The 22,367-nt window shown below is 49.6% G+C and overlaps 1 protein-coding gene across 29 annotated transcripts in view; it reads right to left on the reverse strand.

Annotated features, from left to right (window-relative positions):
* The window catches only part of dlg1b (discs large MAGUK scaffold protein 1b), a 62,675-nt gene that overhangs the window by 3,884 nt on the left and 36,424 nt on the right, over positions 1 to 22,367 (reverse strand). For 6 of the 29 annotated variants that reach the window (XM_030363168.1, XM_030363176.1, XM_030363181.1 and 3 more), the window contains 14 exons: positions 13,966 to 14,019; positions 13,122 to 13,172; positions 11,650 to 11,774; positions 10,693 to 10,862; positions 9,700 to 9,836; positions 9,182 to 9,326; positions 8,274 to 8,400; positions 7,536 to 7,734; positions 6,156 to 6,258; positions 5,504 to 5,618; positions 5,111 to 5,287; positions 4,436 to 4,535; positions 2,094 to 2,190; positions 256 to 297 (listed from right to left, as the gene is read on the reverse strand). In XM_030363168.1, the coding sequence (XP_030219028.1) occupies positions 256 to 297; positions 2,094 to 2,190; positions 4,436 to 4,535; positions 5,111 to 5,287; positions 5,504 to 5,618; positions 6,156 to 6,258; positions 7,536 to 7,734; positions 8,274 to 8,400; positions 9,182 to 9,326; positions 9,700 to 9,836; positions 10,693 to 10,862; positions 11,650 to 11,774; positions 13,122 to 13,172; positions 13,966 to 14,019 (1,642 nt within the window). Of the gene's footprint in view, positions 1 to 255; positions 298 to 1,711; positions 1,746 to 2,093; positions 2,194 to 4,435; positions 4,536 to 5,110; positions 5,288 to 5,503; positions 5,619 to 6,155; positions 6,259 to 7,535; positions 7,735 to 8,273; positions 8,401 to 9,181; positions 9,327 to 9,699; positions 9,837 to 10,692; positions 10,863 to 11,649; positions 11,775 to 13,121; positions 13,173 to 13,965; positions 14,020 to 14,234; positions 14,447 to 16,624; positions 16,718 to 22,367 lie in introns of those variants that run through there. The other 23 variants (XM_030363163.1, XM_030363172.1, XM_030363174.1 and 20 more) reach the window with 16 other exon arrangements.

Genomic DNA, 22,367 nt, shown 5'->3' on the forward strand with positions numbered 1-22,367 from the left:
AGGACAGGTCATGCTGTTATTGCCCTTAAAGCCGTCTGCCATCCTGGTGAGAGCCATCAGTTAGTGGTTAGCATTAGCATCAATCTAACCTGCTGCTACGTAGATGCTGATTCACAGACGCCGACATACTCATTCACTTAGAAGCCTTAGGGCTCAGATCATTAGTTAGTTTTAAAGGGCCAGCAGACGCTGCCGTGGTTCCTGGTAGTTAACAGCCAGTAGAGTTAGTCAACGGTTTGGTTGGAGAACACTTACGGTAGCTACTCTCACTATCGCTGGCGTTAGACGTCACATGGTCTGGATTCATAACAAACAAACAAAAACAAAAACAAAGAAAACAACACGGTCAGGGGGTGGAGGAAAGTTATCCCCCATTCAAAAACATCCCACAATGCATTGCAGCGTTCCGTCGCCGGCCAGAAGACTGTGGTGGGTGGAGGTTTTAGTGAAGCAGGGAGGAAATAAAGACACAGTCTGTGTAAGATGACATCACCACCACCCAGAGACACCAGGTGAGGGAGATGGAAACGCATTACAGAGACAGACCCACAACCCTGCAGCCAGGCCCAAAGACACCTGGGCAGCAGTAGGAGTTCAACCCGGCCGTCACCATTAATTTGAAGGGTACAACTGCGATCATTTTTAACGGCAGGTCGTCCTGGTTCCAGCATGGAGCTCTTACTGCCAGCAGAACAGCATTAACGGTATGGATGTGTGACCTATCCTTCACCTCCTGAACACCAACCCATTATACACACCGACACACACACCTACACAGAAACACATACCCACAGACACAGAAACACACACCGACAAATACATAATGACAAAGAAACCCACACCTACACCCACATAATGAAACAGAAACACACACAACTACACACACACAAGGAACAGGAATGAACTGGCTGAGCGCTGCTTCATGCTACTACTGAACCAAGAGTGAAACGACCCCAAAGTTAAATCATCAAACTACATCACCCAGAACCCCTCTTCCACCTTCCCTCCATTGAGCAGCTGGTCTTGGAAATTTTCCCACATGGTGCCATTGTTTCTTGAGCTTATTAAACTACGTTTAGTTTTACGTTTTTCATTTACATTTCTGCATTTTATTATATATCATATTATGCATCTTGTTAAATTTCCCACTTATTTTTTGTACGTTTAGCATTTTTTTTTTTTATATATATCTTTAATTCCTTTCAGATTCCTGTATTTTCTACTGAGACCATCTCCCTCATTTCCTGTCTGGGATTAAATGAACATCTTATTTTATCTAGCCAGTAGTTGCCTGCTACCTGTGTCAGTTGCAGCTAGCTGAATGCAAGCAAAGCTAGTGGAAAAAGCTTTCCTCTACGGCAGCACAAACAGGTGTGGCGATGATTACACAGCAGAACAAACAAAAACCTCTTTTCCATTTCCACACATTTTGATCCAGCACTAGTTAGCTAGCAGCGCTCAGCTAACAGGAGTGAAGTGCTTCAAAATATTTGTCCTCAAACTCAGGGCTCCAAACCTTTCGGTTTGCTAATGATTTTTATTACATATACCAGTCCGAGCAAGTATACTTTTCTTCTTTTAATTTCTTCTAGTTTTGTTTTGGAGGTTTGATGACCAGTCCTTTGAACCAGAGGACATCAGCGTTCAGTAGGGGGCGGAGCCTACCAACAGCCGACGTGGCCGGGTAAGGGGGGAGGAGTTAAACACTTACTGTGGTTCTTGTTGAGCATGTCATCCGAGGTGTCCTGTGGAATAAGAGACATGGGAGGAAACAGCCAAAGAGACACTGGTGTTACTGGAGGTCAGCCACAGAGAGAGAGCGAGACAGAGAACGAGAGAGAGAGAGAGAGAGAGAGAGACCAGCAGACACTGGCCTCCACGCGGTGGCCATTTTGGATCAATGCGAGTCGAACCATCCGAGCCAACTGTAATTCCGGGCTTCCCGTCACTAAAAGGGACTTTTAGGAGTGATTTGAGGGGGGGGGTTTGACGTTGCCGTGGCGACGGCGGCTCCCGTCTCTCTTGCCGTGGCTGACCCCGGCCGTGGTATCGGACCGAGCGACCCCTCCCCCCACGCGGCGTGCTGTACTTACGTTCCCCGTCGCTGGTCTCCGGCTCGCTCGCGTCCTTGCTCTTGTAGAACGGAAACTTTCGTGAAAAAAGGTTCTTTTTACGCTTGTCATTGAGTGACTGCTGGTGGTGGGGGGGAGGGGGAGGCAGTGAGGGAGGGGCGGGGGGGAGGGGAGGGAAGGGGGAGACAAACATGAGGTGGAGATGGAAGACAATGAAGTAAGGACCACCACCCCCCATGAGAGAAGTCAAGGTAGAAGGACAGAAGGTCACACGTAGTTTACCAGAGTAGATCCAACCTCTACTAGATCACTCCTTTCCCTTTTGAACAGGGTTGACCATGTCTTCATTTATTAACTATCATCACCATAATCTCCAATGCAGAGTCACACACAGAGAGATATCTGATAAAAAAATCTTCCAAAGGGGCTTCTGTTAAAAAAAGCTACAGTTGCAATGTCCTTGTAGTTCAATTAGCCTTCATCTCGGCAGGTTCCAGTCCCCTGAGGACCAGTAGAGTCCAGCAATGGTCAAGCCCTCTGGTCTAACATCTAAACACTGAGTCGCTCTGACCTACGAGGAGCGCTCAGATGGCTGTGCAGATGGAGCAGGCCTGCAAGAGGGCCCTACAGCGAGGTGTGAGGGGAGTACGGGTGGGTGAGGGGGGGGGGAGGCAGGTAGGAGGAGCCCTGGTGAGAGGTGGAGGTTTAGGACGTGCTCCTCCCTCAGGGTGGAGCAGGAGCAGGAGGAGGTAGGGATGGGTAATGACGTGCAGGTGGCATGCAGAGACCAGGGGAGAACCTGGACTTAGGTTAGGATGCATGGGGAGTAGGAGGAACCTGGGTTGAGGTTCTGTTGGATGGGGAGTAGGAGGAACCTGGGTTGAGGTTCTGTTGGATGGGGAGTAGGAGGAACCTGGGTTGAGGTTGGGTTGGATGGGATGTAGGAGGAACCTGGATTAAGGTTCTTTAGGCAGGAGACACAGGTTGGAGGCTATGGGTTGAAGGTCTTCACTGCAAGTTTTTTTAAGTACACTTCCTGTCACATCCGATCTATGATTAATAACTCAACTCTGAAAAAATATCTGTCTGGAACCTAACTTGGCTAAAAGAGGGGATAGATAGTGTGGGGGCAGAGTGATGGCCTTCCAGCTATCTCCCGGTTTGAACCACAATGACAAGGATTTTTCACACTGAATCATATCTGAGGTTTCTATTCTTAACACTTAACTTGGTTTCAAATAAAAAGTTATAATAATAGGGAGATGAGTCGGAACAAGAGAGAGAGGGAAGGGGGGGGGTCAGTGAGGAGGGTCATGGGAGGTGTGGGGGTGCACAGGGGTCGTTCAGGGATCAGGAGCAGACAGTCAGACGTCAATGGCAAGCGTTATCGAGGGGGGAGGGGTGTCACTCATGCAAGTTTTGGTGTCCCCTCGGAGTGGCGTGTTAGAGGGGGGGGGCGCAGCGCAGAGTGGCGACGGCGGTGGTCTGGCGACGAGGGTTACGAGAGGACGAGGTGCGCCACCTGGTGGCGGTTTGAACGCACGCAGGGAGCGAAGACGCTGCTGGACACGGGTTATGACGAAGAAACGTACAGAAGAGGAAGGGGGGGGTGAGGGGTAAGAAGACGATCCACACACCATGCTGTTGATCTGCTGGGACCACTGCCCCCTGCTGGAGGGCAGGGGCAGTTCAGTCCACTTCAGAATTAATTAGGGTAGATTGAAAACTGGTTTGGTATAATTACAAATATGGTTGGATCTTTCCGTTATCTTGATTTTTGGCATTACATCAATACAAATATATATATACCGTCACTGTAAAGCAATAGAATAATAATAATTTAACCATTTAAACACTATAAAACTATACATATACGGAGCACTGTTTTCTACAGCTGTCTAGATCTACAACTTTTACAACTGCAACATAATACCATCTACACACAGGGCAGGAAACCGGTTCTTACCCACGGTTCTAGAATGTGATACAGGTGTTCTAGAGTCTGGACTTTGTTCTAGAGTCTGTCTGTGTTCTAGGGTCTGGACTGTGTTCTAGAGTCTGTCTGTGTTCTAGAGTGTGGACTGTGTTCTAGAGTCTGGACTGTGGTCTAGAGTCTGGACTATGTTCTAGAGTCTGGAATGTGTTCTAGAGTCTGGACTGTGGTCTAGAGTCTGGACTGTGTCCTAGAGTCTGGAATGTGTTCTAGAGTCTGGACTGTGTCCTAGAGTCTGGACTGTGTTCTAGAGTCTGGACTGTGTCCTAGAGTCTGGAGTGTGTCCTAGAGTCTTGACTGTGTCCTAGAGTCTGGAGTGTGTCCTAGAGTCTTGACTGTGTTCTAGAGTCTGGACTGTGTTCTAGCTCACCAGAAGGTTCTGGACGGGAGGTTCTGGACTCACCCCTCGGTCTCTGGACTTGGCGTTGAACTTCACCGTTTTGAGTCGCGCTCTCTCCTTCTTCTCCACCCTGGGCACACAACAGAGAGTGTGAGACTGTGTGCGTGGTACAGTGTGTGTGTTACAGTGTGTGTGTATGTGTGTTACAGTGTGTGTGTGTGTGTTACAGTGTGTTTGTGTGTGTGTGAGTTACAGTGTGTTTGTGTGTGTGTGAGTTACAGTGTGTGTGTGTGTGTGTTACAGTGTGTGTGTTACAGTGTGTGTGTGAGTTACAGTGCGGGTGTGTGTGTGAGTTAGTGTGTGTGTTACAGTGTGTTACTGTGTGTGTGTGTTACAGTGTGTGTATGAGTTACAGTGCGTGTATGTGTGTGTTACAGTGTGTTACTGTGTGTGTGTGTTACAGTGTGTGTATGAGTTACAGTGCGTGTATGTGTGAGTTACAGTGCGTGTGTGAGTTACAGTGTGTGTATGTGTGAGTTACAGTGTGTGTGTGTGTGTGTGTGAGTTACAGTGTGTGTGTGTGTGAGTTACAGTGTGTGTGTGTGTGTCTGTGTGTGTCTGTGTCTGTGTCTGTGTGTGTGTGTGTGTGTGTGTGTGTGTGTGTGTGTGTGTGTGTGTGTGTGTGTGTTCGTGTGTCTCTCTCACCGTCTCTTGCTGGGGATGACCCCCACCTCCTCCGCCTCCCCCTGGGGGGTGAGCTGCCGTGCTTGCCACCACTCATCGTCCGAGGCGTTGACCACGTGGAGGATGTCCCCGAACTTAAAGTTCAGCCCCTGGCTGGGCAGCCCCGAGTCCTTGGTCTTATCGTAGTCAAACAGCGCCCTGCACAGAGAGACAAACACACACCATGTCAAGCACACACAGGCAAACACACAGGCAGACACAAACACACACGCACACACAAACATACAAACAGACACACAAAGGCACAGAGAAACACAGGCACACACAAAAACGGAGACAGAAAGCCAGACACACAGACACAATGTTCACCGGACGGAGGCTCTGGCCCTCAGACAGCAGCGGTGGTGCTGGTACCTGACGTAGAGGGTCCTCTTCTGGCTGGTTCTGAGCGAGCCCGACCCTGAGCTGATACTGCTGCTCATCATCTGCTCCCGCAGGTCATGGATCTTGGCCTCGAAGCGGCTGTACTCTGGAGACACGATGACAAGGTGTACGGGTGAATGAGGACCAGGTGTGTACAGGTGTACGAGGACCAGGTGTGTACAGGTGTATGGGGACCAGGTGTATGAGGACCAGGTGTGTACAGGTGTATGGGGACCAGGTGTATGAGGACTAGGTGTGTACAGGTGCATGAGGATCCGGTGTATGGGGACCAGGTGTATGAGGACCAGGTGTATGGGGACCAGGTGTATGAGGACTAGGTGTGTACAGGTGTATGAGGATCCGGTGTATGGGGACCAGGTGTATGAGGACCAGGTGTATGAGGACCAGGTGTATGAGGACCAGGAGTGTACAGGTGTATGAGGACCAGGTGTGTACAGGTGTTTGAGGACAAGGTGTGTGAGGACCAGGTGTATGAGGACCAGGTGTTTGAGGACCAGGTGTGACCAGGTGTGTGAGGAGCAGGTGTGTACATGTGTTTGAGAAGCCGGGGGCTACAGGTGTATAGGCGGGATGTGTGCTGAGATGTAGGCGGTGTGTAAGGGGCCCAGGTAGGGGGACCTACCCTCCGGTCGGTAATGGGCCACAATGGTGACGGTCTGTCCGGCGTTCTTCAGCGCGGCGGCCGCCTGCTCGTGAGTGGCGCTGCGCAGGTCCACCCCATTCACCTGGAGACAGTGTATGTTACAGTGTGTACTTTAGTGTATTAGTGTCTGTTAGTCTATTAGTGTATTATGTATAAAGGCCTAATAGATTGTGTACTAGGGCTGCTCGATCATGGGAAAAATCCTAATCACGATTATTATATTATAATACAGCCCTAGTGTGTCTTAGTGTCTATCAGACTGTGTATCAATGTGTCTTAGTGTCTATCAGATTGTGTATTAGTGTATATCAGACTGTGCATCAGTGTGTCTTGGTGTCTATCAGATTGTGTATCAATGTGTCTTAGTGTCTATCAGATTGTGTATTAGTGTGTACAAGTGTCTATCAGATTGTGTATCAGTGTGTATTAGTGTGTATAAATGTCTATCAGATTGTGTATTAGTGTGTATTAGTGTCTATCAGATTGTGTATCAGTGTGTATTAGTGTCTATCAGACTGTGTATCAGTGTGTATTAGTGTCTATCAGACTGTATCAGTGTGTCTTAGTGTCTATCAGACTGTGTATCAGTGTGTATTAGTGTCTATCAGACTGTGTATCAGTGTGTATTAGGGTCTATCAGACTGTGTATCAGTGTGTATCAGTGTGTCTTAGGGTCTATCAGACGGTGTATCAGTGAGGGTCTATCAGACTGTATCAGTGTGTCTCAGTGTCTATCAGACTGTATCAGTGTGTCTTAGTGTCTATCAGACTGTATCAGTGTGTCTTAGGGTCTATCAGACTGTATCAGTGTGTCTTAGGGTCTATCAGACTGTATCAGTGTGTCTTGGTGTCTATCAGACTGTATCAGTGTGACTTAGGGTCTATCAGACTGTATCAGTGTGACTTAGGGTCTATCAGACTGTATCAGTGTGTCTTAGGGTCTATCAGACTGTATCAGTGTGTCTTAGGGTCTATCAGACTGTATCAGTGTGTCTTAGGGTCTATCAGACTGTATCAGTGTGTCTTAGGGTCTATCAGACTGTATCAGTGTGTCTTAGGGTCTATCAGACTGTATCAGTGTGTCTTAGGGTCTATCAGACTGTATCAGTGTGTCTTAGGGTCTATCAGACTGTATCAGTGTGTCTTAGGGTCTATCAGACTGTATCAGTGTGTCTTAGGGTCTATCAGACTGTATCAGTGTGTCTTAGGGTCTATCAGACTGTATCAGTGTGTCTTAGGGTCTATCAGACTGTATCAGTGTGTCTTAGGGTCTATCAGACTGTATCAGTGTGTCTTAGGGTCTATCAGACTGTATCAGTGGGGCCCATCAGATCGTGTTGCGCTGTGCTCAGTGCTTACAGACACCAGGCGGTCTCCTCTCCTCAGTTCGCCGCTCAGGTCGGCCGGCCCTCCAGCCAGGATGAAGGAGATGAAGATGCCCTCTCCGTCCTCTCCCCCTACGATGTTGAAGCCCAGCCCCGTCGCCCCCCGGTGGAGGACCACCTTCCTGGGCTCCCTATTGGTCAGGACAACACCGCCCAGCTGTCCGTCATCTGGACTATAGGCCAGAGACTCAATCACCTTGATCTCTCTGCATACCCGTCATCATGATACTAGCATGTCACAAATCAATCATTTGGTCTCTTCTCCATCCCCCTTTCATTAATCTGTCGTATTATCTGACCATGTGCAGGTGGTGTTTTTGTGTAATGCCGTGGTTGACACACTAGAGTGTGCTGTGGCTGCACACAGACACACACTTATCCCCTTTTAACCACTCAGTGCTAAGTGCTGGCTGACAGCAGAGAGACCGGCACAGAGAAATAGAGAGAGAGACAGTCAGGTAAGGGCGTTTGTCCACTGGTACAGCTATCTAACCTCCTTCTATCTATCATCCATCCATCCAGCCATCATTCCATCTATTACCCCTTCATCACCCATCCATGATTCATCCATCATCCTTGTATCCATCCATCATCTCTTCATCTACCATCCCTCCATCAACCATCCGTCATTCATCCATCCATCATCCCTCACCCAATCATCCCTCCATCTCTGTCTCTGCAGTCCCTGACTGACGGATGACATTGGGCTCACCTGGTTACATCATCGTCTCCCAGCATGCTCTTGGGTGTGGGGGAGTAGCGTCCCGAGGGGGCTGGAGGCGGGGGCTGACCCAGGAGGGCGGGGGGGCTGATATGGTTCTCCATGTGTGTGGAGTAGGCTGGGGGGGGGGGGGGAAGAGAGAGAGAGAGAGAGGGAGAGGGAGAGGGAGAGAGAAAGAACAGACATAAGGAGGAGAGGAGAGGGAGGGTGACCAGAGACAGAAGAAGAAAGAGAGCGATGAGGATAGTCAGAAGGAAAGAGAGAGAGAGAGGAAAAGGGATAGAACGTCAGAAAGGGGCACAGAGAGCAAGAGAGAGGGACATGCAGATAGAAAGAGAGGAGAGAGAGATTGATCAGAGGGAGCAGGTCAATCATTGTACAGAACAACATCAAAGTGCCTCCATAGTTATTGGTGAGATCCTGAGTGCTCTTGGAGTGGTGTCCGGTATCCTGCCCGGGCCCGTGGCCCTCCAACCCGTGGTTCAGACTGTAATACCAGTCTGCTTGTCTTCCCTCTGAGCCCTGTGATTGGGTTGAAACACCGCAGGGAGCGCTAAGTCCAGTCCCCGGTGGACGCCCTGATTACCGGGAGGTCGTTGGAAAACCAGCCAACCGGAGTTGGGATCTAAATCTCCTGACCTCCTGAATGACCCATATAAACGACTTTCAATACCAGCGCTAATTAACAGCAACATGCTTGCCTTCATTTATGTTAACGTTGCTACTAATCATTTTGGATATATAGATATCATTTTGGTATTTTTCTCAAAGTGTCGGGTATCTCTTTAATTTGGTCTGTACTATCTGCCTGGCCACCCACCAAGGTCTCCATTACTGGAAAAACAGTGGCTGCTCTAAAGGCTGTTTCCACAGGCCTGAGGAAGACGAGGTCCACTTACAGTTGGTGATGTCGGGCGGGGCGAAGGTCTCGTTCATGAACACGCTGTGGGGCTTGGCCACCTTCAGGTAGACCACGTCCGGGGTGTTCTTCAGGGCTGTGACCGCGTGCTCGTGGGTCACCTCCTCCAGGAAGGCGCCGTTCACCTGGGGACGAGAGCGGAGGGATTCAATACATGTCTCTTAAAATCTTAGTGTAAGAGGACATACAGAATTATACTGTACACATTATACATTTCGCATATTCCATTTTATAGATGGATGCATAACCAGTTAAGAGGAAGTACATTCCTTTCCCTACAGACAGGAAGTATACACCATTTTCTTAAAGACCTTACTAACAGGAAGTACATACTCAACCATCCCTTACAGACAGGAAGAACCACATCAACATTCCAATATAGACAGGAAGTACACCATCTCCCTTCCTTTCCAGACAGGAAATGCATGCTCAGCCTTCCCCTTACAGACAGGAAGTACACCATCCCCCTTCCCTTCCAGACAGGAAGAAGAGACTCACCGCTAGGAGTTTGTCTCCGATCTGCAGACGGCCGTCTTTATGCGCGGCCCCGCCCTCGATGATCTTGGTGACGTAGATGCTGTTGTCCCCCGGGATGTGCTGGTTCCCCACTCCCCCTGCTATACTGAACCCCAGACCTGGGAGAAACCAAGTCCCAAGAGGGGGGTGTGGAACACATTACCTCAGACACGATAGGCTCCATCTCCACAGGACCCAAACAAACAGTAGCTGTTTGAACCTCGAGAAGAAGCTATTAATAACATCATTAACAATTTAACATCAGTATAAAGTGCGGAGAAAAAAGGCTCCGAAGCATATTTTATCATGTTTCCTTGGAAACCGGGGCTTTGTTCTTTCGTCTGGATGTCTTAGGTGAATATTCAGAAGGCCCAGAGGGATTTTGTTCTAGCGTCTTGGCAGAGGCAGAGATCGCTCACTGTACGCTGATTAGAAGTTTCTAGACTCTGCTCTCTGTGCCAACTCGGGCCAATCGGCTGTAAGATGACATCACGGCTCACTTCATCAAGTGCATAAGAAGAGCACTGGAGACTAAATTTCCTTAAACCACTTCATATAATAGGGTGATCTCAGGGCATATACTGGAGAGGTATACTAACAATCAGTACATAACCAGTGTGTATGCACTGGGTGTTAGTATACATCCGAGGATGTATACTACATCCAAGGATGTCGTTCACAAGCAGGATCACATCGTAGACCCTGAGACAACACGCACACAATCCCGTTAGCACCGAGACACGAGGCATGCGGCTGCGTACACATCGAGGATGTATAATAGATGTATATTCTAGGAAGATTAAGGGTATATATTAAGTATTTTAAGGGTTGATTATCAGTAACAACTAGGTAGTTTATGGGCATATAATAGGGTATAAATTTGGCTATAGGATATATATACATAAAGGTAGTGTAAGGGAATAAACTAGGTGGTTTCACGGTCCATAACCAGGTAAAGCAGGGCGGCGGGGGTACCTTTGGGGCCCTTCACCAGCTTCAGCTCCATCAGTTTGTCCGACTGGGGCTTCCTGCGGCGGACGTAGAGCGGGACCAGCGAGCCGGCCTCCTTCAGCGCCTCCACCGCGCGGCTGTGCGTCACGTCGCACACGTTCACGTCGTTCACGCGCAGGATCACATCGTTGACCCTGAGACAACACACACACACACACGATCCCGTTAGCACTGAGACACGACGGAAGGGGGCGCTTACCCATCATGCCCTGCACTTCAATCTAAGGTACTTGTACTTGGGCACTTGGCCCTCCAGCTAGGATTGCATTCAACTCTGGATTATTGACATGCTATCGTTCCAAGCTAATTCCAGGACGCACACATAAAATAGGTATTCCATTAGCATGAGGGGGAAATCCATTAGGTTTCATTAACTTACAGCACACACACACTGGTTTATCTCAGGTTGCTGATAGTTGTTTTTGTGTGGTTTTACGCGTGTTTGTTGGTTTGTATGTGTGTGTGTATGTGTGTGTGACTGTGTATGTGTGGGGGGTCTACGGGAGCACCTGTCCAGGTGAACAGCCTTGTGCTGACCAGGAACACACTGTCTGTCAGTACCTGGATCAGGTGTAGCGAACTGACTGCTCATTAATAACCCAGAGAGATATCAGCTCCATAGCAACGCCCCGGCAACACACTCACCTGATGACCAACAACACTCCAAATTGAAAAACAGGGTATATAGCAGGAAATACTTTAAAAAAGAGTAAAAAACAGGCATTACTCTTAACTGTCAGCAGAACATTCATTTCAACAGGCCATCATTTGTACAGATGGTGACCCACTTTAATTCCAATGATTTCTACCAGGTGCTTGAACAAACCAGCTTAGCGAAGACACTTTCACAAATATGTGCGTGCGTGCACGTGTGCGTGTGCGTTGGGTTGTGAGAGAGTGAGAGAGTGACTGAGTGCTCACCTGAGCCGCCCGTCCTGGGCCGCCGCTCCTCCAGGGATCACCTTGGTGATGAAGATGCTGGGGTCCTCCCCTATGTGGGGATTATCCGTCCCTCCAGCAATGCTGAAGCCCAGCCCAGAGTTACCCTGCAGACAGCACCGTCCCACAGGGTTAGACTGGCCCTCAGAACCACTGAGAAACCTTCAGAACCACTCTGTCCCTCAGACACACGTAAAACCACACGGCCCCTCAGAACCACACAGAACCGTGAAAAACCACATAGAACTCTGCAAAACCACACGGTCCCCCAGAACCCCCCCACACACACACACACACACCCACACCTAGCCATCAGACAGAGCTGTTTTGTTGTATGCACTGTCTTGATAAAAAACAACACCAAATTAGGTCAAAATGGAATAAAAATAATCATAACCTCACTTCGAGCATAATCTGAAGAATAAACACCTCAGGCGGATTATAAAACAAATACAAAAATGGCTCTGGTGTATATTAAGTGTGCGTGTTTGAGCCCCGTGCGTGTGCGTGTGTGTGTGCGTGCATATGGCTGCGCATGACAGCAGAACATGGTTTAGTGCGGAGGATAAAACAGCAGGTCCTAGTGCAGTCTCACGGCGCGCTGAAGGGCTCAATAAATCATCATGCATCCTGCACACATCTCATCCCCGCGCTCAAACTACTGATCAAAGCCCTGAATCTTCTTTAACAACATGTTGAGAGAGATGGTGTTCTTCCAGGAGCGGGGGTCCAGGTTACCCAACACAACGGTGCAGTATAGCAGTAAAGGAGCAGAGGTCTATTCTGAACACGCCTGCAGTGATTGCTCTCCCTCTGTGGTGCGTGTTTTCAACGGGAACTGATAGCCAAAGCCGTATTCTGGGCTTTAACCCCACTCTATACCACCCGTACATAGCCCTCGGATGGCCTACGATTGGTCCAAATATCTGGGTTGGTCAGATTGTTGGTAGATGGGGATCAGGGTAACCCCAGTCCGGTCCCACTTAAACCTAATGGCTAGCCACGGGACGTGAACTGCCCGAGCAGGCGTGAACCAAAGACGACGACGAGACTGCCCTCGTGTACTGGTCATATGGCGACCTGGCGTACGGCGCACACCTCAGACATTTCAAAGCTGCCAAGGCAGAGTGCACACACTGTGCCTCCACGCAGTCCCCACACCCTGACGGCGACTATAAATCCCGCTTTAGCTTTCAAGCTGTACTCCTGTGTGCTGCAGTGTGGGCGGCTCGCACCGGCTGGTTAACATTGAGGGTACTGACCCCCGGTATGACCCTGGGGGGGGGGGGTCCTGTTTATCATAGACCCTTGTTCTTACAGTAGCAGCACAGCAAAGGAGCGTCAGGTAACACTGGCTACGGTAGAGTGTGACCAGGAGTTTGCCGTTGCTCAGGACCTCAGATGCAACGCCATACAGAGCAGTGATTCTTTTTGTCGTTTTTTGCAGTACTCACTCTTTCCAACGTTATCTCCTCGTATTCATAATCCGCTTCTGTTCCGTTCACCTGGAAGACAAGACAACAAACCCTGTCCAAACCTGTCCAGCATGAACACCAAAATACATGACACACACACACACACACACACACACACACACACACACACACGTAATCCTCTCTGGTCCGGCCCCAGCAGACTTTCAGAGCATGAACCAGTAGGGCCGACTACATGCTGTCAGAACTGAATGTCCCGCCGGGAGGGCTCCAGAGACCTGGTGCCGTAGCGGCGCCGGGCCCAGTGGACTGGGGACCAGCTGGGCTTCATGTTCCTAGGGACCGGGGGCACGACCAGGCCAACAGCTGGTGGCTTGGAGGTCTGCCCTGCGTGTGTGTTTGTATTTTTGTGTTGTATATATGCTAATGTATTTGTGTTGTATGTTCGCGCGCGCGCGTGCGTGTGCGTGTGTGTGTGTGTTTTCTATGTGACCGTGTGTGTGTGTGTGTCTGTGTCTTTTTGTGTGTGTGTCCAGACTGCAGCAGAGAGTGTGTCGTCCCCACACTGAGAGTGACCAGATTAATGGCGGCCCCCCCACCCCTCCCCAAGACCCCTGGGAAATATAATCAGCCAGGGAGGAGAGGGGGGTGCATCTGTCTTCTCCAGGGGACTGGGGGCTGTCCACACACTGATTTACAGAGGAAGGGTCTGCACACACACACGCTCGCACTGATATGGCGAATGCACACACACATAAAGAGATGATTAATATCTAGGGGTGTGTGTGTTTGTGCGCGTGCGTGCGCGTGTGTGTTTGAATGAGATATGTATCTGTGTCGGAGGTGTGTATATGTATGTACTCACGTATGAAGGCGTGTCCAGGCTGTCCGTGTTCACCACGACGGGGGGAGGGTTAGCCTACACACACACACACACACACACACACACACACACACACACACACACACACACACACACACACACACACACACACACACACACACACACACACACACACACACACACACACACACAGTTACAAAACATCTCCTACTGTATCCCATCACTATCGTCTTCATCAACATCCTCATCCTCAGGATGTCCTGGCTGTAGGATGCGGCTGCGGGACTTACGGTCGTCATGGAGAACAGAGGATGGAGGACCGGGAAGAACGGAAGCAGGGGCTTAACTGGAGACCCCGAGATGGGAACGGCCCATCGCACCGAGAAGCTCTCTCTCTGTGTCTCTACCCTCCCTCTCTCACTTTATGTATCTCTCTCTCTCTGTCTGTGTGTCTCTCTACCCTCCCTCTCTCTCAATATATGTATCTCTCTCTCTCCTCCCTCTACATCTCTCTACCCTCCCTTTCTCTCACTTTATGTATTTCTCTATCTCTCTCTCTCTCTCTGTCCGTGTCCCTCTCCCACTAAATATAAAAATAAAATCAAAACAACGTAAACAACTCATATCCAATAACACAACAGCAAATCATGTTGTAGTGGGTGGAAATGTTCTGCTTTTCATAGGCTAATGTTCGGCTATCGGCTAATCATGTTGAAAGATATTACGTTTTCATAATCTATCGGCTTCACCTTCATCACAAATATATTTCTATATATTGTTTCTGTGTTAAACTTAAATGGGCCTCTATTTTACCCCCAGGCGTGATTAAAACAGCCAATATCAGCCATTTCCAAATGGACCCATCATAGGTGGGAGTGTCCACCTAGATGTATGATGCATGGATCAGACTTCCCAGTAGACTGCACCAACTGGTAGATAGATCTATCCATCTAGCAAGTGCTGGTAAATTAGGAGTTTTTAATAGGACTAGATGAACCCAGAGGCCGGGACCTGGAACACGTCTTCTGACCACACCCTTCAGCACAGCAGTAAGCACTGCGCTGTAGTGATGTACTGGTGGCGTGTTGTAATGTTATATTGTGCCATTCGACCCAGTCGGACCAGTGGAGGAGATGGATGGAGGGATGGGATTAGTCTCTCTCACTCTCTCTTCTTTCTTTCTCTCTCATACTCTCTCTTGGTCTCTCTCTAAAACAATAGCAGCATGATGATATGGACGTTTAAGGACAGGGAGAGGAGCAGATACGTTGGGAGAGGAGAGAAGAGGGAGAGGAGAGCCGAGGAGACAAGGTGAGGAGGGCCGGGAGGAGAGCAGAGTTCAGGCATAGAAGGGTGTAGGGGAGAGGAGAGACGGAGGAGCAGGGGAGGAGAAGAGGAGAGAGGGGCAGAGACCAGTAAAACAAGAGCAATGGAAGAAAACAGTCAGAGAGAGTCTTGGAAAGGAATGAGCAATGGAGGTGCAGAGGGAATAATGAAGAAGAAGAGAGGGAAGAGAAGATAGTGGTCCAGGATATGATAAGAGAGAAGGGGAAAATAGAGGAGCGAAAGACATGGAGAAGAGGGGAGAAAGAAGAGAAGGAAGGGAGAGGAGGGGAGAGAGAAGAGAGGAAGCAGGAGAAGAAAGAGGAGACGAGAAGGGAGAGAGAAGAGAGGAGCACCGGAGGGGAGAAAAGAGTAGATGTGACAATAGAGGATGAGAGGAGTGGAGAGAGGAGCAGGAGGCGGAGAGAGAGAGGAGGAGAGAGGAGGAGAGAGGAGGAGGAGAGAGGAGAGAGGAGGAGGAGAGAGGAGGAGGAGAGAGGAGAGAGGAGGAGAGAGGAGGAGGAGAGAGGAGGAGAGAGGAGGAGAGAGAGAGGAGGAGAGAGGAGGAGAGAGAGAGGAGGAGAGAGAAAGGAGGAGAGAGGAGGAGGAGAGAGGAGCAGGAGAGAGGAGGAGAGAGGAGAGAGAGAGGAGGAGAGAGGAGGAGAGAGGAGCAGGAGGCGGAGAGAGAGAGGAGGAGAGAGGAGGAGGAGAGAGAGGAGGAGAGAGGAGGAGAGAGGAGGAGAGAGGAGCAGGAGGCGAAGAGAGAGGAGGAGGAGAGAGGAGGAGGAGGCGGAGAGAGAGAGGAGGAGAGAGGAGGAGAGAGGAGCAGGAGGAGAGAGGAGGAGAGAGGAGCAGGAGGCGGAGAGAGAGAGGAGGAGAGAGGAGGAGGAGAGAGAGGAGGAGAGAGAGGAGGAGAGAGGAGCAGGAGGCGGAGAGAGAGAGGAGGAGAGAGGAGGAGGAGAGAGAGGAGGAGAGAGGAGGAGAGAGGAGCAGGAGGCGGAGAGAGAGGAGGAGGAGAGAGGAGGAGGAGAGAGAGGAGGAGAGAGGAGGAGAGAGGAGCAGGAGGCGAAGAGAGAGGAGGAGGAGAGAGGAGGAGGAGGCGGAGAGAGAGAGGAGGAGAGAGGAGGAGGAGAGAGAGGAGGAGAGAGGAGGAGGAGAGAGAGGAGGAGAGAGGAGGAGGAGAGAGGAGCAGGAGGCGAAGAGAGAGGAGGAGGAGAGAGGAGGAGGAGAGAGAGGAGGAGAGAGGAGCAGGAGGCGAAGAGAGAGGAGGAGGAGAGAGGAGGAGCGGTGAGACAGGAGGGCAGGCGGTGAGGACGTCGTGCAGACGAGCGGTGGTGCCGATGAGGAGGAGGTGAACCTGAGGTGGCTGATGGGTGCTGCTCTCTGCCGGGACGGGCGACACGGGGACCACAGGGATTATGGGGGATGGGGGCAGGGCTCCCTCTGCCTGCTGAACAACCGCAGGGCCACCGGGTCAGAGGTCACACACATGGCAACACACAGCAACAGTCACAGTGGATGAGCGAGTGCAAGAGAGTGCGTGTGCGTGTGCGTGTGTGTGTGTGTCTACTTGCACGAGTGTGTGTGAGCATGTTAGTGTGTGTACATTCAGGTTCTGGTTTCTACTCCATCTGCTGTGGCCGTTCCACCCCTCCCAGGAGAGAGAGCGAGACTGACAGCCTGTGATCGACCAGCACTGCCTCAGATGATTGACAGCTTGTATGAACCAATATGAACAGTCCCTTATTAAATCCCTCCCCTTAGTCACTAGACGAGATTAGGTTTTTTGGTCTTTAATAAACGTCTGCCTTGTGTGTTAATGCCATTGGGACTGAGGGTGGTCTGTGTGGAGGGGTAATTTGGCAGATGCCCTTTTTGTTTTTATCTGTTGAAAGGTCTTTCTCTCTCCCGCTCTCTCCCTCTCTTTCCCTCTAAGTGATGACATCACAGCCCGTCAGCTCCGACCTCCAGAAGGTCAAAGGGGTTTTAAAACGTTGTGTTCTCAACGTCATGGCGATATCAGGCCATACCCATGTGTGATGTCACACATCTGCAGCAACAATCCTGTCATGTCCATCAATGGACTACATCAAGTAATTTGTAACACTAGCATGATGTTTAGCACTAGCCTGATGTTTAGCACTAGCATGATGTTCAGCACTAGCATCGTGTTCAGAACCAGCATCGTGTTCAGAACCAGCATCTTGTTCAGAACCAGCATCGTGTTCAGAACCAGCATCTTGTTCAGAACCAGCATCGTGTTCAGAACCAGCATCGTGTTCAGCACTAGCATTGTCTTCAGAACTAGCATCGTGTTAAGCTCTAGAATCGTGTTCAGAACTAACATGGTGTTTAGCACACGCCACATGTTCAGCACTAGCATTGTGTTCAGAACTAGCATCTCTTTCAGAACGTTCATGGTATTCAGATCTAGCATGGTGTTTAGCACGGGTATCCTGTTTAGCACTAGTAATCTGTTTAGCACTTGCAAAGTATTCAGCACTAACATGGTTTTTAGCACTAGCATCCTGTTGAGCACTAGTATCCTGTTTAGCACTAGCAAAGAATTCAGCACTAACGTGGTGTTAGGCACTAGCATAGATTTCTTACATTCTTAATGTGTTGAGTTCCCCATTTAAAACATTTGAGTAATTAATTCATAAAGTCAATTAATTCATAAAGTTGAATTAAATTCTCTTGGAAGTCAGACCCTTGCTGCTTGTAGGCAGTGAACTTGACAAGCAAAACGACCGACACAAAGACAAACATCCATAGTCCATCCCAACGATCAATACATTGTTAACAGCAGCGGTCAAACTGGGACCTTTCCCACTCCGACCTATGTTACACAAGCAGAGGAGGTGGAGGAGAACCCCCCACCACCCCATCCACCAAGCCCCACCCACACCAACACAATCAACAGCCCCTCCACCATCTCCATCTCCACAAAGCTCGACATCCACACCCAACAAGCTTCATCTCCACCACCTCCATCAACGTCTCCATTGATCTTACCTCCAACCATCCATAGAAAACCAAACTCTGCTAAAATGAGGCCAGCCTGATCGACGGTATTGATCCAGCAGGCCTAGTTCTGGACACTGCTCACAAAGCTTTAATTACGCATGCAACGACTACAATACAGCGCCACCACAACCACTCGAACAGACAATCGCATTGGAATCGTCCACTGAGTTGCCAAGATTTTTGGAGTTGACAATATCGCGTTTGGCTAAATATTAAATACATTTGCTAAACTGATATTATATTTATGGGAGAAATGTTTCTCTGACGAGGCACGCTTGTGTACAACATGCGCATGGATGTATAGCATACACTCATGTATACCATGCTAACATAGTTACACACGTCTGATTCATATTGACTCCATGATGAGAACTGCGACTGTTGACCACCAACCATCCCTCCTTTCAGACCACGCCGCCCACACCACTCTGTGACCCCAGGCAAAGGACACCCCATATCAGTTTCCTTCTGGAACATTTCCTCACCAGTCAGTAGCGCTCAACGGTACAGCTCCCGTTCCTCAATCAGACACTAATGGCGCTTAATGGACGCCATCTATGACCACCGTACCTTACAGCACATACACTTCTCAGCATGGGCCGCCCCTCCATACTCTGTGCCAATTGAGCCAAACGAGCTCCAATCACGCGACAAACACCTCAACCATCGCCGAGAACTACAAACGTGTTGTGGAACACTCGATCGATCGCCTGCACCCCAAACTCCCGACCTAATACCCCCTCCGCCCGACCAGATACCTCCAGGTGGGGGGGCTCCAAGGGGGGTACGGGTACCTTGTTCAGGTTAAAGGGCACCCAGGGGATGATGGGTCTGCTGGCCCCCTGCGAGGGGCGGTTGCCCTTGGCCGTGCTCTTCGTCGGGCTCCTCTTCACGCTGTCCCGCAGGGTGAGGAAGCGGCTGCGGGCGCGGCAGGACGCCGGCAGCGTGCATGCCGTGAAGCTGGACAGCGAGGCCTGGACCGGGGGCTGCAGGGTCTGGGTCTGGCTCTTGGTCGGACTCTGGTTCTGGGAGTTCTGGCGGGTCACCGGTTGGTGATGTTGTGTTGACTGCTGCTGTTGTTGTTGCTTCTGTTGTTGCTGCTGCTGCTGTTGTTGTTGTTGCTTCTGTTGTTGCTGCTGCTGTTGCTGCTGCTGTTGCTGCTGCTGTTGCTGCTGCTGTTGCTGCTGCTGTTGCTGCTGCTGCTGCTGCTGTTGCTGTTGTTGGTGAAGTTGGATGGCGTGCTGCCGCTGGAGCGGGTGGAGGTGGGCAAGGGACTCCTGCAGGTCGATGTTGACCTGGGCTTGGCCGTTAGGTTTGACCGGCGCTTGCTGGCTCCCACCGTTGGCCGTCTTGAGGCCAAAGTCCGGCCTTGGGTGGTACGCCGTCATACTCTCTCCGGTGGAGTCCCAGAAGAACGAGGAAGATGAAGATGAGGCGGAGAAGGTACAGAGGACTCCGGTGGAGGGAGGAGGAGGGACGAGAACACTCTCCGTCCGTCAGTCTCCGTCCTGCAGAATAGTTTCCCCTCTCGGACGCCAGACGGAAACAAGAGCCAAAGTGTCTCCCTGCACTCCAGCCTCGATGCCTCCCGCTGACCATGTAGAATGGATCCTCTCTCTCTCTCCCCTCCCTCTCTCTTTTGTTGCTCTGGCTCTCTCTGACCCCCCCCCCCATTATCTCTTCTCCCTCTCGTGCCAATTAACAGGAGCGTCAGCTCAGGGGGGTGGGGGGAGCTCGTCACACAGCATGAATAATCAATACAACACACACACACACACACACACAATACTTGGTCAGATTGCGACAGTCATAAAGTCACACCGCAAAGAGGACTCGCTCTTTTGCGAGACGGTTGGTGAACTAGTTTGTGGTCAATTAGTCTCACAGACCAGACTTTAGATTGTATCTAGAGGCACACAGGGGACGAGCTCAGATCTGGCTTCACTTTCTTCCTGAATCGTGTTTCTTTCGACCGATAGTTTGTCTGGAGGCGGGGCTCTGTAAGGTGGTTAATGGAGCTAGCTGGAGTACTGTTAACTGTTAACTGTTTGCAGTAGCAAACAGTAAAAAAGCTTCTGATAGGGTCATCATGTCGACACGGGCCCAGTGTAGAAGAGCACTTCTTACAGTCACCTTCTGATAGCTTCATCCACTCTCCCCAATGCGTTTTCCTCAATAGAAAGGCAACGTGCAGCTTTGGTTTCTTTAGCCTCTTTGCCGTCTTTCCCCTCTAGCTCTGCCGTAACATAGGAAGGTGCTATCTCGGCCCCAGCGGTCCTACTAAGTGACCATTTAGGAAGTGGGTCACTGGTAGTTTGTCTTTGTTGGCAAACTGCTGATCACAACACTAACCCGGGTCGCTTGCAGCAACCCGGGTTTGATTCAACCCTGCAGCTATATGCTACACATGGTTCTCTGCTTCAACACACCCATCTCTCTTCAGCGTCCCGTCCATGAAGGTACCATGAAAATAAAAAAACGGTAGAGATTTGTTGTGGAGTCCACTCTGTATTCTTTGAGGGAGCCAACATCGTACACTCACATACCCACCAAGCATATTTCATCCGTAAGTCCGACTTTAACTGCTTCTGGTCTACAGGGCAGACGTCGTAAGACCACGGTGACAAACGATTCCACACCGAGTGATACCTCAGCCCTACGCCCCACTAATTAACGTCCAAGTGATTCATGCAAGGGCAAATGTGGCCCATAACAACCTACATAGTGATGTTTCCATGACAACTAGCACCATTTGGTTTTGGACTGTGGAGGTGTGGTAAGAGGATGGAAGGTCTAGTGTGGTGGCGGCGGGTCATGGCACCAAAGGGGAGGGGCTTAGACAGGAAGCTGCTGACTCTGGGCAATGTCGATCAAGTCTGAATGAGAACAGGAATGGTCCACAGAATATATCAGGACACAGACAAACAGGAAAACCTATTTATTGGTACTATTTTGGGGTTGCTTTGTATATACTAGTATTGCTTACAAAGTAAAGAAAGCACCATGGTAAAAATTGATCTATAATAAATACAGTATATATATTATAGATTGTAATGGCCTCATCTCCATTCTGTAATTTGAATATCATCAAGGTACACAACTTTAGCCCTAGATCTACTCTAAAGGCAACTCCAACAACCAGCAGTCTAGGAACCGCTATTCATCAAGTGTTAGGGTTAAAAGTCAATGAGATGCATGAGAAAACAACAGTCAACTACTTATAGAACAGTACATATTGTAGTTGTATTCTTGCTCGATAGATTCCACACTACGACCTTCCGTTCTTAAGAAACCGTTCTAACGGAATGAGAAATTCATCCTGTGGTTTAATTTTGGATAAGAAGCAGACTAAATGAAGGAGAGAATATGAGATGGATTAGGGATTAATGTCTGAACTCTGCCTCTGTGCTTCCACAGCACCACCTACAGGACAGCTTTAGAATGACACACACCTACATGCAGTGGCCTCAGCAATAAGAAAACCCAAAGGAAAATGTGACAAATTAAATGCAAGAATAAGTGTATATAGAATTAAATTCCTTTTAAATTATATATGCAAGGAAATCTGATTGTAAACATGAGCTGTAAAACCTAGGTTTAACTATAACTGGTCATACATGGGACCAGTTTGAGACCATACACACAATATATATTCTTCCTCTGTGAAGTTTGAATCAAACCGAGACCATGGTGCGCCAACATGCATTGTGTTTTATCCACTGTCTTTAAACTGTTGTTTAAATTTACCCCAGCAGTACAGCCCTCCAGTCAGCCGTGTTGATGTTGAATGGGTTTATATGAACACGTGAGGCTTTAGGTCTGTTCTAGAAACGTGGAATTCAATTGGAGACACTGTAGCTACTGCTTTTATATATAGATTGAGAGAAAGAGACAGAGTATTTTCTGTCTCTGCCACGTCCGTGGAGGACGTAAATACGGAGGGTAGCGCTGCGTGTCAGCAGCCAGGGGTTGCTAGGCAACGGCGGGGCAGGCTTCTGCTACTGCAGGGGTTGGTCACATCTGCCCTGAACACCGTGTCGTGCACACAGGTATCTTCCCTCACCCCCCCCCCC

The sequence above is a fragment of the Gadus morhua genome, chromosome 8, assembly GCF_902167405.1.
Source record: "Gadus morhua chromosome 8, gadMor3.0, whole genome shotgun sequence".
NCBI lineage: Eukaryota > Metazoa > Chordata > Actinopteri > Gadiformes > Gadidae > Gadus > Gadus morhua.